Source organism: Nicotiana tabacum, chromosome 19 (genome assembly GCF_000715075.1).
Source record: "Nicotiana tabacum cultivar K326 chromosome 19, ASM71507v2, whole genome shotgun sequence".
Lineage (NCBI taxonomy): Eukaryota > Viridiplantae > Streptophyta > Magnoliopsida > Solanales > Solanaceae > Nicotiana > Nicotiana tabacum.
The window spans coordinates 78148151-78160365 of NC_134098.1; the positions used below are offsets into that span (position 1 = coordinate 78148151).

At 37.2% G+C, this 12215-nt stretch overlaps 1 protein-coding gene across 3 annotated transcripts; it reads left to right on the plus strand.

The window, feature by feature from the left end:
* Nucleotides 1-288: 288 nt before the first annotated feature.
* LOC107819579 (uncharacterized) lies at nt 289-11803 on the plus strand. Of its 3 annotated transcripts, none has more exons than XM_016645698.2 (15): nt 289-823; nt 2247-2649; nt 3179-3356; nt 3439-3578; nt 5064-5937; nt 6127-6227; nt 6422-6566; nt 6647-6715; nt 6812-6857; nt 8072-8523; nt 8667-8746; nt 9408-9543; nt 10475-10655; nt 11115-11197; nt 11285-11803. In XM_016645698.2, the coding sequence occupies exons 1-15, from the start codon at nt 724-726 to the stop codon at nt 11405-11407; spliced, it is 3111 nt and encodes a 1036-aa protein (XP_016501184.2). In that variant the 5' UTR covers nt 289-723; the 3' UTR covers nt 11408-11803. The 3 variants fall into 3 exon arrangements, with proteins under 3 accessions (XP_016501184.2, XP_016501185.2, XP_075094142.1); XM_016645699.2 differs by having other exon boundaries at nt 9411-9543; XM_075238041.1 differs by lacking the exons at nt 11115-11197; nt 11285-11803 and adding an exon at nt 10120-10203 and having other exon boundaries at nt 10475-10612.
* Nucleotides 11804-12215: the final 412 nt, after the last annotated feature.

The window sequence follows — 12215 nt, forward strand, 5'->3', positions numbered from 1 at the left end:
CTCGTTTTAAAACTATTTCATCTTAAAAACAAAAACCTCAACAAGCTTCTCATTCCGTTCTTGGTTCTCTCCTATCTTGGCTTTTGCATTTTGTAGTTCCCTTAATGTTGTTCTACTTCATTGAGCTGTATAGTTAGTTACCACCATTGTTAGTTACTACTTTTACCATCAATATAATATTACCAATGTGATCTGTATATTAGAGTTGTTACAACCGCTTATAAATAATAAAATAAAAATATAATAGTCACATGGAAGTTTTAAAGCTTAAAATTTATAATATTGCTTTGTACAAGTTAGACAATGTCAAATTACGATACGACTAAAATAAATGAGCATAGAGGGCAAATTTCATCAAACTAACATTGCGGACAGTGGTAGAATTAAGAATCGAACATCAATAGGTTGGCCAACTCAAAACAAAGGTTGGCTAACGTGTTTCTCCAACTGGTAACGACGATTTCACCTCTCCTTTTCCCACGTTTTTTTCTCTCTCTTCCACCGCAACCAACTACAGAACCGAAAACCATAGGATCCCAGAATCTTCTCCTCCTTCTTGGTCTCAAAGCTTTTCGACTGGGGAAAAATTGACTAGGACCAGATTTTTGTGTCCTATTAAATCAATCGATTTTGATGCAGTAGATTCCAATTTCTTTTTTCTTTCTAATCTTTTGGGATTTTATTGGGTTTCAAATTCTTGGAAGAATTCTAGGGTTTGAGACAATGAAGGCCATGGAGACCTTGCAAGATCTGATTGAAGAAGTAAAAATTCGAACGGTTTGGTGGGGTTTGTGTATATTTGCTGTCTGTTACTTTTTAACACGTAAGTTCAATTTCAATTTTCTCTTTTTTTTCTTCACATGATGTATCTTCTTAGTAGAAAAATACACTGCCCATTAGGGTCTTTCTGGTACTCCGTTATTTTTCATTTTTTGCTCATCTTATTTCTGATAATTTGTTACCTGTGTAACTTTCACTATTTTGATCACAATAATTTCATACGTGTTTTGGCGTTCCTTTGATCAATGGCCCTGAAAAGACTCTTTCTTAATTGAGTTTAAGTTGTATACATGTAAGCAATTTTTACACCATTAGGTCTTGTAGAGGTAACTTGTCTTATTTTTCAAGATTACAAATTCCACATTTTAAGGAGACTTGTAGATATCATTTGGATGACGTGATAGTGTAAACAATTGCTTACAATGCCGGTGTATATAACTTAAACTCTCTTTTCTTATGTTCTTTTGTGGTGTTCTCGAGTAGTGTTTTATGACTGAAGATTAAGACATTGCTTACTGTGTTTGTTGGAGCTTTACATTGGGCTGGCTATGGCACTGTAGTGAAATGCTTAAAAGTGAACTCAATTCCGTGCGAGATTGAATTTAAAAGAAAAACTCTCAAATTATTGATTCTTTGTCCTTTTTGTTTTAATATGATATGTTTAGTCTTCTGGTGTGTTGTTCTATTGACCACTTCAGCTACTTCAAATTTGTTTTTTATTTTTCAGCAAAGCAATTACATTTGGAACTCAAAAAAAGTTATTTAATCTAACTGCTACTGAGTGAGTTACCTTTAGTGAGATGTTAGAAGGGAGAACTTGTAGTGGCTTCTTGTGAACAGCCCGCCTCGCACTAAGGCACCCTTATTGTCACTTGAAGTCTAGTCTATTTCGTGTCTGGTTTACATATATATTTGATCTTACTTCCTGGGCCAAAAGAGAGTTATTCATGAAGTTACTTATAAAATAAAGGGCTAACAATCCTTACTTGATAAAAAAAGGGCTAACAAAGAGAGTTATTCACGGAAGACTGTTGCTTGTCTAGCAGATGACTCTGAAAACACAAAAAAAGCTAGACTATAAAGATGTTTGTTGTGACCATGGTTAAAAGTCTCATTCTAGTATCAAATCATAAGATTTAGAACATAGAGGTTGTCATAAAATGTGAACCCAATATTAGCTGCATAATTGGAGATGACCAGATGGGTCATAGATTTGGTAGCTTTCATCAAAATTTTCATGAAAAAGGGGATAAGGAAAAGGGAAATAAGGTGGATGAATTTGCAAGTTTGTTACCAGTACCACCCTTTGTATGGCAAGAACCAATCTTTCTTTGAGTCTCTTTACCGAATTATCATACTTAATTCTGAGTTTCCTTGCAATGTTTCTGGTAAATTGTTTGCCACAACCATCAATTTGCTCTCTATTGTTGCATTATGATAGTTTTTGGATCAACTCTTGATCGCAGACACCAGTACATCGATGTGGATGAATCTACCTATAGCTGTACTGTTGGTTTTTGGATTACGGATATTGTTTAATGAAGTGGACTTCCGTTGGAAAGTTCGGAATGTGCGACCACCAACATACTTGGCACACTTAGAAAAGAAGCAGCTATCTGTGAATGATAGTCGACTTTCTACCTCACCACCCACACTGAAATGGAAGAGGAAAATTGGTTCTCCACTTGTAGAGGCAGCAGCAGAGGAGTTCATTGACAAGGTTTTGCATGATTTTGTGATTGATTTGTGGTACTCGGATATTACACCTGACAGGGAGGCACCAGAGCTGATACATGAAATAATCATGGATGTCCTTGGTGAAATATCTGGAAGAGTGAAAGGAATTAACCTTGTAGAACTGTTGACAAGGTATTTATTTCCCTGTCATTTCTCTGACTCAAATAGAGATGGCAATGGGGCAGGGAACACATATCCCCATGACCGGCCCATCCCCTCTCTTCCTTAAAGGTTACTAGTCTTGAGAATGGGGAACTTTTTCTCAGATTTTAATTGCTGTTGTAACGCTTGAGAGAATTGAATTTAAAGAAAAAAGTCATCCAAAGAATTTACAAAAGAAAATATGAAGTCTTTAAGACGAGATGCTTTTGCGCTAACTATTTTCACTATTCACTTGTTATCCTATTTGTGAACTATATTTTACATTGGCAATAACTTAGTCATGAAAGAATACAGTCCCTCATTTGTGCCCATTTTCCCACTTAATACACCCTCTCTTCCACTCCTCTACGGGCAGGGTGGGGCCTTTCCTTGATTTGTTGCTCCCATTGCCATTCTTAGACATAATTCTTCCATTATTCTATCTGTTGTTTCTCAAATTCGTGACTGCTGTACTGATTTTGAGTCACCAGCAATTGAACCAAGTTATTTAATTCTTTAGGGATGTGGTGGACCTGATAGGAGATCACCTAGACCTTTTCCGCAGGAACCAAACAGCTATTGGCGTGGATGTCATGGGTACATTGTCTTCGGAAGAAAGGGATGAAAGGTTGAAGCACCATCTGTTGGTCTCTAAAGAACTTCACCCTGCTTTGATATCAGCTGAGAGTGAGTACAAGGTGTGAGTGGAGTGTTCTGATGGAAAAATTGTCTCTTTCTCAGTTGGCATACTCGGCATGCTATCTAATGCTTCTTTTATAGGTACTTCAACGGCTCATTGGTGGAATATTAGCTGTTGTGCTAAGACCCAGGGAAGCACAAAGCCCCTTAGTTCGATGTATTGCCAGAGAACTATTAACTTCTTTAGTGGTACAGCCTCTTCTGAATCTTGCAAGCCCCGGGTGAGTTAATCTCTTGCGAATGTGTATCATCAAAATTCAATTGTCTCAGTATACAAAACTTTGTCTAATGTATATCTGTTATGCTTTCAGTTGTCTAGGTTTATACCATGCAAAATAGAAGGTTATATGTATATTTTGCATTACTTAGAGAAGGAGGAGGCTTATAGCTGCTAATTTATTGTAAGATCTAAAGTTGTTGATTAGTCCCTTACTTGTACAATAAATGACTAAATGTTACCTGTGAGAGCTAAGACGCATTGTACTACCTCCACAATTAGGGGTATCGAGTATTTTTTATGTTTTTCATGTGGAATATCTTAGATTCAGAGTCGTTGTTGGTCATTATATCAGGGTCTGTATAGCTATGAAATTTGAGTATTTATGTTTAGAATGTCATCAATATATTACACTTGAACGACTAAGTCAGCTAGTCCAAAGGTTGGATTGTTCTTGGTCATTCTTTATGGTTAGGAGTTCTTGATGATTCTTTTTTGCTCTATTCCTGATTCTATATGTTATTTCTTTTTGAGTACTGAGATGATTGGAAAAAAAACAAGAGAGAGGATCTTGATCCGCTCCACCCAAACAACAACAATAACAACATACTCAGCGAAATCCCACAAGTTGGGTCTGGGGAGGGTAGTGTATCCGCAGACCTTACCCCTACCCCGTGGAGGTAGAGAGGCTGTTTGCCGAACACACACAAAAGAAAATAGGAAGAGGCTGGGAGAGATGAAAATAACTTCTTCTATAGATAGATGGATGCTTACACCAAGGAAAGTCAAGTCTTTTCTTCTACTCACCTTTCACCCTCCTGCCTCAGCATATTTTTGGGTTTAGCTTCTGTTTCGTTTTCTTTTCTTTTTCCGTTTTTGTTGGTGCATTGGTGTTTGAGGAGGAGGAAGATTTAGGTCAGAGGCACACAGTATATGTTTTCAGCTTACATAGATAAGTATTTGAATTGAAACAATCGGATGAAGCTCAAAGAACTAGTACAATTTACAGAGCATTTTTATGTTATCCTCATGGAAACGAGAACTTGAAAGGTCTAGTGGTTACTTAACCAGTAACATTGCTATCTAGGGAACTATTTCCTCAAGGACATTTCAAACGCATATCTTTGTCCTGATACGACTTTCTAATCAATCTGAAAGACAAACCAATATCCCTTTCAGATGTCAGGAACAAATGATACTTTTAATTTATCCTTTATAATGCCACGTACATGTTGAATATGTTCAATAAAAAGTTATGATCGCATTGGTGTTAGATTCTCTTGATAATTTGAATCGAGGACATCTTATCCTAGCTGCATTTCCCCCTCAAGTATAAATAACTGCCTTGCTTTGTGTAACGGGAAGTTTCTTGCAGTTCATTAAGTTTCTTGTGTTTTGGTTGATCAATCTGGCTTGTTCCATTTTCAATTACCTGTTCCTTATCAACTTTTCACTGATTTGCTGTTGGACTTGATGTATTTTCTTGCAGGTATATTAATGAATTGATTGAATACATTTTCCTTGCATATAATGATGAGGGGTGTAAGCAGTCCGGCGATGGTAAATCGACTAAAGCAGAAAGCCACAATCGCAATCAGGGTGCTTCCTCAGACACTGTAAAATGTTCAGAAACTGATTATAAACAGAAAGAACCTACCAAGAATCAAGGGACTGATGCCTCGATCTGCCAATATGACCATCGAAGAGAGCAATCATCAGCTAATGCAGGAAGTTCAATTTCTAGTTCGATTCAAGATGAGGCTAATCATCCAAGGCCTGCTGACTGGGCTCGTGTCCTTGAAGCAGCTACCCAGAGAAGAACAGAAGTTCTGATGCCTGAAAATCTTGAAAACATGTGGGCAATCGGCAGAAATTATAAGAAAAAAATCCAAAAGTATTCTGCCTCGGGAGGAATTCAGGCTCCTGGAGTAAAGGTTGCAGTAAGCAGTGGAAAAGATGCGGGAAAAGAATTACCAACTCAGAAGTCTGAAGTAGTCATGAAAATGGAAGATAAACAACACGATCCAAATCAACCACATAATCAGAGAAGTCATGCCCTGCATTTGTCTCAAGAGCTGAAAAAGGAAGTGCCATCCAAGGGAGGAATTTCCTATGATGTTGACAATGCTTCTGCCATTGTTGCATATGAGACTAAGACTAGGCTGAAGAGATCAAATAGTACATCTGATTTAGTTATCCAATCAAATACTGAAGATTTGCTTATGAGCAAAGGTGGTGGATCCATTATATCAGAATTCTATAGTGCAGAATATAGGAGAAACAATGCAGTACCCAGCACTATGAGTGCTTCAGACATGGTGATTCGTGGTGAGGGACATCATCGTCCAAAGCTGAAGTGCAGGGTATGTGCATTCTCCTCAATCTTTTCCTCGTACTCCAACATATGTCCCAAGAGGTCAAGCTGGCTCATAAGAAATTAAAAACTTGTGTGGTGTTGTATAATCAACTTCATGAGCTATGTCTCAAATCCTTACCTTTGCCTTCTGCCTTTTAAGATTCTTGTCGCTCACTACTGTTTCCTCCTCCCCTAGGTTTTGGGTGCATATTTTGAGAAGCTGGGCTCAAAATCTTTTGCTGTATATTCCATTGCAGTTACTGATGCCAATAATAACACTTGGTTCGTAAAGAGAAGGTATTGTTTCTATGGTCATACTTTAACTACTTAATGGTGCCTTGTCATCTGAAAACATCTTCAATTCATGTTATTGTGTTATGATTTTTATTGCATTTAAAGAAGTTCCTTTAAACACTGAACAAGTTCTTTTCTCAACTTTCGCTCTGGCTTTGTTTAGCTGATATCATCCTATTGGGGTGCCGTTTAAGCAGATATAGGAACTTCGAGAGATTGCATAGACACCTGAAGGATATTCCTAATTACACGTTACATTTGCCTCCTAAGAGGATATTTTCATCGAGTACAGAAGATGCATTCGTTCATCATCGTTGCATTCAGCTTGACAAATATCTGCAAGTACGGTTCTGCACTGCTTTTATATCGATTTGGAATATTTTGTGCCTTCTGGTTGCTTTAGATGTTCTTTTCTCCAACAGGATCTCTTGTCAATTGCCAATGTGGCTGAGCAACATGAAGTGTGGGATTTTCTCAGTGCCTCTTCCAAGGTATGTTTTCTTGGAGTTTGTTAGGTCTTTTACCATTATTTCCTACAGATCTAGGCTGTTTTAACCCAAACTAATACCTGATATGTGTCTATGAAGAACTACTCCTTTGGAAAATCTTCTTCAGTGATGAGAACACTGGCAGGTACTTCAACTTCTCTCAACCAACATGTTTGTGTTCTTTATTTATTTGATGATGAGTGGTGTTTCCATTTGGATATTTTGACATCTATATACTCGTAGACATGGAGTGCTGTGGGTATTCCTGTTGATGATTGCAATAATAAATCTCCAGTGAAGGCCAGAATAACTTGTACCATGTTTCTTCACATAGGATGCAGTGTGGATGTCTGATTCCAACTGCAAAAAATGCAATATTCTTGTAGTGAGTTGGGGAGTCCGTTTTGCTAAATTGTAAAACTAGTTTGAACAGAGTGATGTACTAATTAAATCACAATGTGAGGCAAAACATTGTGTTACTTTTTTTCACATTATAGCATCTCCAGTCGTGAACCTGAAGTAGTTGCTCATTGAATTGTGTTAGAAAAGAGTTAAGTTCTTAAGTTAGATATTGCCCCGTGTAGGACAAGTACACCATGTGTATTATGTTTGACACCTTTAAATATGAATGTCTTCTAGTCACTGAATTGTCAAGTTATCAATATATCTTTCTCTTTTATCATTCTCTCACATGATATTTGAGCCTAACTTTGTAGGTCATTCTCGCACTTGTAAGTCCACATTCAAATACATGAGTGAACCTTAGAGTCAGTTACACATGTCGAGTATATAGTGAAATCCAATTAGGTTTATAAGGTCTTTGGCAACTTCATTTATGTCTTAAGGTTTGGGTTGGATGCTCAAACTTTCACATGGTATCAGAACTGCTACAATCTTGATAGACCTCAGCAGGGCAGTCTTATGCCGTTTCTCAACCAAAGTTTCTTCTCTTAATTTTCCTCTTCTTGGCCTTTCTTGGACCATTTTGGCACCACCACTCCTTGACTATAAAATGGATAAAATCATTTCCATGCATAAAAAATAAGGCGGAGGATGGATTATTTTCAAGGCTATTTATTAGGAAAGGTTTTTGGCTGTTCTGTGTAGGGATTTAAGTGAGCAGTTATTAAAATGTTCACTAATGAAACCTTTGTGGTGTACCAATGCTTAAGAAGCTTTAATGTCACATTCAATCCGTCAGCTAAGTGAATAACTACTAATGATGACTGTTCTTTTACCTTAATATATACTTTCTCTTTCTCTGATTGCTTAAGCATGAACATAATGAGTGAGTTACCTAGTGTATGGTAGTTACTTTATTTGTTAAAATCTGACTGAACTTATCCTTTGTGACAACAGTTAACGTGGATGATGCTGTGGATGATATTGTGCGTCAATTTAAAGGCGTTTCTGATGGTTTGATGCGTAAAGTTGTTGGCTCTCCTTCATCTTCTTCTTATGAACCTACTACCTCTACTTCAGACAGAAATTTGTCCTGGAATGTGGAGGAAATGAATAAACTGGCTTTAACCCAAAGTACCTCCGAGTCACTTAATAGCTTTTCTGACAATGATGATGGTGATAAAGATGGAAGCCACGGGCAGGAGGAAGTAGGACCTAGTTCAGAAGCTAATGGGTGGCATTCGGACAATGAGTTGAATTCAAAAGGATTACCCCCTCGGGTGGTTAAATGTGACGAAGAGCTGAGAAGCTCAGCGGCTGACTCGAAGTACGGTTCTGGAGGATTTCCAGACACAAGCTTGGCAGTAGTTCCCAGTCAACAAGAGGATCCAGCTGGAGTGCCACCAGAGGTATATCCATCTTGTTCTTGTCAACCTTCTGATCAAATGATATCAACAGTATTTCATCTGATATATTTCTCCTTCCAGCTGAGGGGTGCTTCACATGCTTCAGTTTTACTTACTCATTTTCATGGGTGTTTTTTTTCTTTCAGTGGACACCGCCCAATTTAAGTGTACCTATCTTGAATTTAGTGGACAAGATTTTTCAGCTGAATAGAAGAGGCTGGCTAAGGTGACAACAACATGTTTTGTACTTCTCTACTTCCTATTGCATTCCCTGCTGGTATCAAATTGAGAACTGTTTTCCTACATTTAACTTCTCTTTAATAGTTTAACTATTGAACCGGTTTCATCATCCATCTTTAACATTTTCATGCTTAATTTGGTTCCTAAAAATGACTTAGAAGGGTCAAATATAACATTTTTTGATTTGTAATTATGCCAAAATTACAATCTTCCATCCTGATAAGCTGAACTACTAAAGCTTGCACAATATTTCCAATGGAATACATGAAGGAGAGAAGGCTGTCCAGGACTTCACAGATTTTGAACATCTATACATTTTTAATATTTATGTTTTCCTGACCTACGACATGAAGGTAGTAGATTCATGTAGCAGGTTAGCAATGTATCTACTTTTTGTTTATCCAAAATAACCCTGCTTTTTATTAAAATACCCCTGTCTGGCTGCCAGCACATTAAATATAGGGGTTTGTATGTCCGTCAACTATATTCCCCATTTTTCTTGTCTCTGCATTATTGCTCTGCTTGGTGTCAACTTTATTGCAAGTTTAAAACTGCTGATACTGCATGAAAGATATCTTGTATGCATATTATTTCCATGATATGCCATCATTAAAGAACATCTAACATAGCCATTATTGTTCTTGTAGAAGACAAGTATTTTGGATATCAAAGGAAATAATGCAGTTAATGATGGAGGATGCTATTGATGATTGGCTGTTAAGGCAAATCCATTGGCTACGGAGAGAGGATGTTATTGCTCAGGGAATCGGATGGATTAAAGATGTACGCATTTAGTTTTCTGATTGTAACTTTTCCGCCTTAATTGCTTACATCTGAAGCCAAATTCTTTTTGGCTTCTGCTTCTGAAGTTACATTATTTACAGATTGCATTAACTAAATGACAAATGGAAAATATTGTTGATTGGTGAAGAGACATAGTTTGGAATTCCTAAAAGGACAATGGTGCAGAGTCCCTTTTTAGCAAACCTTAGTGCAGGTTCCCTTTTGGGAGTTTTGACATGTTATGCCTCAAATCTTTTTACACCCATGGATTTCCTCTTTGAGATTTTTTTATAAAATAAATGAATGTGGCAATTCGTGAATATTTGATAATTCGATCTTTGATCATTGGTATCATAAACTTAGTTATTTTATTTTTTTTGAAAATGGTAATAGTATTGTTGTTATTATTTTAATGTATTTAATGTTGTATTTGAATCATTTAGCATGACACTTACAGCTAAGTCTTTTCCTTATTAGATTTCAAAGTCTGCCATCTATAATTGCTGCAACTTCTGTAAAATAGTATGTCTTACTGCAATACTTATTTTGAACTTGATGTGGCATATGTGAAAATAGCTATCTGATGGAAAGAGAACAGCATTTGGAAATCAATGTCGGGAAAGAATTGTTACTTTGTGCTGCAACATAAAATGTTGAGAAGTATGCACCTTTATATTTGTTTGTAAGCTTTATAATGTTTGTTTTTAGACTAAGATTTATAATGTGGTTTAGTCAACTAAAATAATGGAGCATGCTATACTCATAATGTATGGAACTTGGCTATATCATCTTAATTTCTTTGCTTATTGGCTTTTTTCTCGACTTTCACTTGTGTCATCATTGTGCTACTTTAAGATTATAAAATGAGGAAGTTATGTAGAAGGATCATTTGGTAGTGACTTTTTGGGTCTGTTGCTGATTTGGTTCCTAGGTTCTCTGGCCGAATGGCATTTTCTTTATAAAATTAAGAAATCCAGTTGAAATCAACAATCGCGAACCAGATCAAGGAACCACGAGACAACCTGTAGGAAGTAAGGTCTCTAAGGCAGGATCTTTTGAGGAACAGCTTGAGGCTACTCGTAGAGCAAGTGATGTGAAAAAGATGCTCTATGGTAAGTGTGCTCTCGATTGTGCATGAATTGCCAACATTACTTTCTTACCTATTGTATGAATGGAAGTTCCTTAAAAATGCCATTTTCTACTCTTTTATGTAATTGACTGTGCAGAAGTAAAAAACGTCTCCCATTGTTGCTTCTTTTTAAATTGTTTTCAAACTGTAACACTTTTCCTTCAGCTAGCAAGTAGTAGATGTCTTGCTCAAATATTGATTCACGCAATTCCTTACTTCCACTGGGTGGTTCATGACTTCATGTTCACTTAGGTTAGGGTTACCTGTTCAATTTAACCAAAGCTGGCCCTACCCTGTTGCCCTGCAACTCTAAATTTTTTTTTTGGGGGGGGGTTGTTGGGGGGGGGGGGTATGGGCTGCACAGACAGTTGGGGTATTTAGCCGCCCAGCCTTGAGAGGGCCATGGATGAAATTATTAACTAGTTCCTCTTTAAATTCTTAGATGGTGCTCCCGCCACATTGGTCAGCTTAATTGGGCACAAGCAGTACAGACGTTGTGCTAGAGATTTGTATTATTTCCTTCAGGTAAAGACCTCGTTGCGAGAACATTGGTTTCCTATTTACATGTTTTTTTCCGCTGAACTAACAATGACAAATGAATTGTATGTGCAGTCTACCATCTGTTTAAAGCAGCTTACATATGGTGTCCTTGAACTTGTACTAATATCAGTCTTCCCTGAGCTGAGGGATGTTGTGAAGGATATCCATGAAAAGGCACAAGCTCAACCTGTGTAGGCTATGGCACTTTTTCTTTCTCAGTAACTATGTTTATGCGCTACTTGATAAAGAAAAGAAGTTAATGAGCTCGTTAACTCGGCTCTCTGGCTATAGATTCCAAATCCTCCTGAAAAGCTGGGAAGGCGAGTGAATCTAAGCAGGGGTATGAAAACTTAGTGACTTGATTTTGTCAGATTCATTCTTTTTTCAGTCTAGCATCTTGGAATGCAGGAAATTCTTTTATGGGATGCCAAAAGTAGGAACAAATGCTCTACTTTTGCTTCTTATTGTACAGTGTGCATTAGAATCTGTACAGTAGTCGGTTTTGGTGTGCAGTCTTGTATATTCATTTGGAACCACCTCAATTGGATGATATCCAGTCGGGCTGATGCTAGTCATACTAAATTCACTTCATTATGAGTCCAAATTTTGCTTTAATATCATCTCTTAGTTTTTGCTGCTGGCTCCTTGACCTTTCCTTTGATCTAGTGGGGACAGAGGAAAATTATACTACTGGGCTTTTGGCTCCACATTCAACTGTAACAGGCTTGGGCCTTTCAATTACTTTCTGAAATATTGCAACTAATTGCTAGGACTGCGCTGTAACAATTCAACGGATATCGTAATTACACCTGTAGGAATGGAAGAATGAAGGAATTGATTTTAGTTCATTTTAGCCGTATAAATTTTTAACGGAAGTCGTAGTTTTGGCCGATTGAAGCATGCTACATAACTTCTTAGATTTTGCCCACATTCAATATTAATAGTTGCCTGATTCTGTAAAAACTTTATGCGCAACTACAAGATAAAGATTGTGTAAAAATTC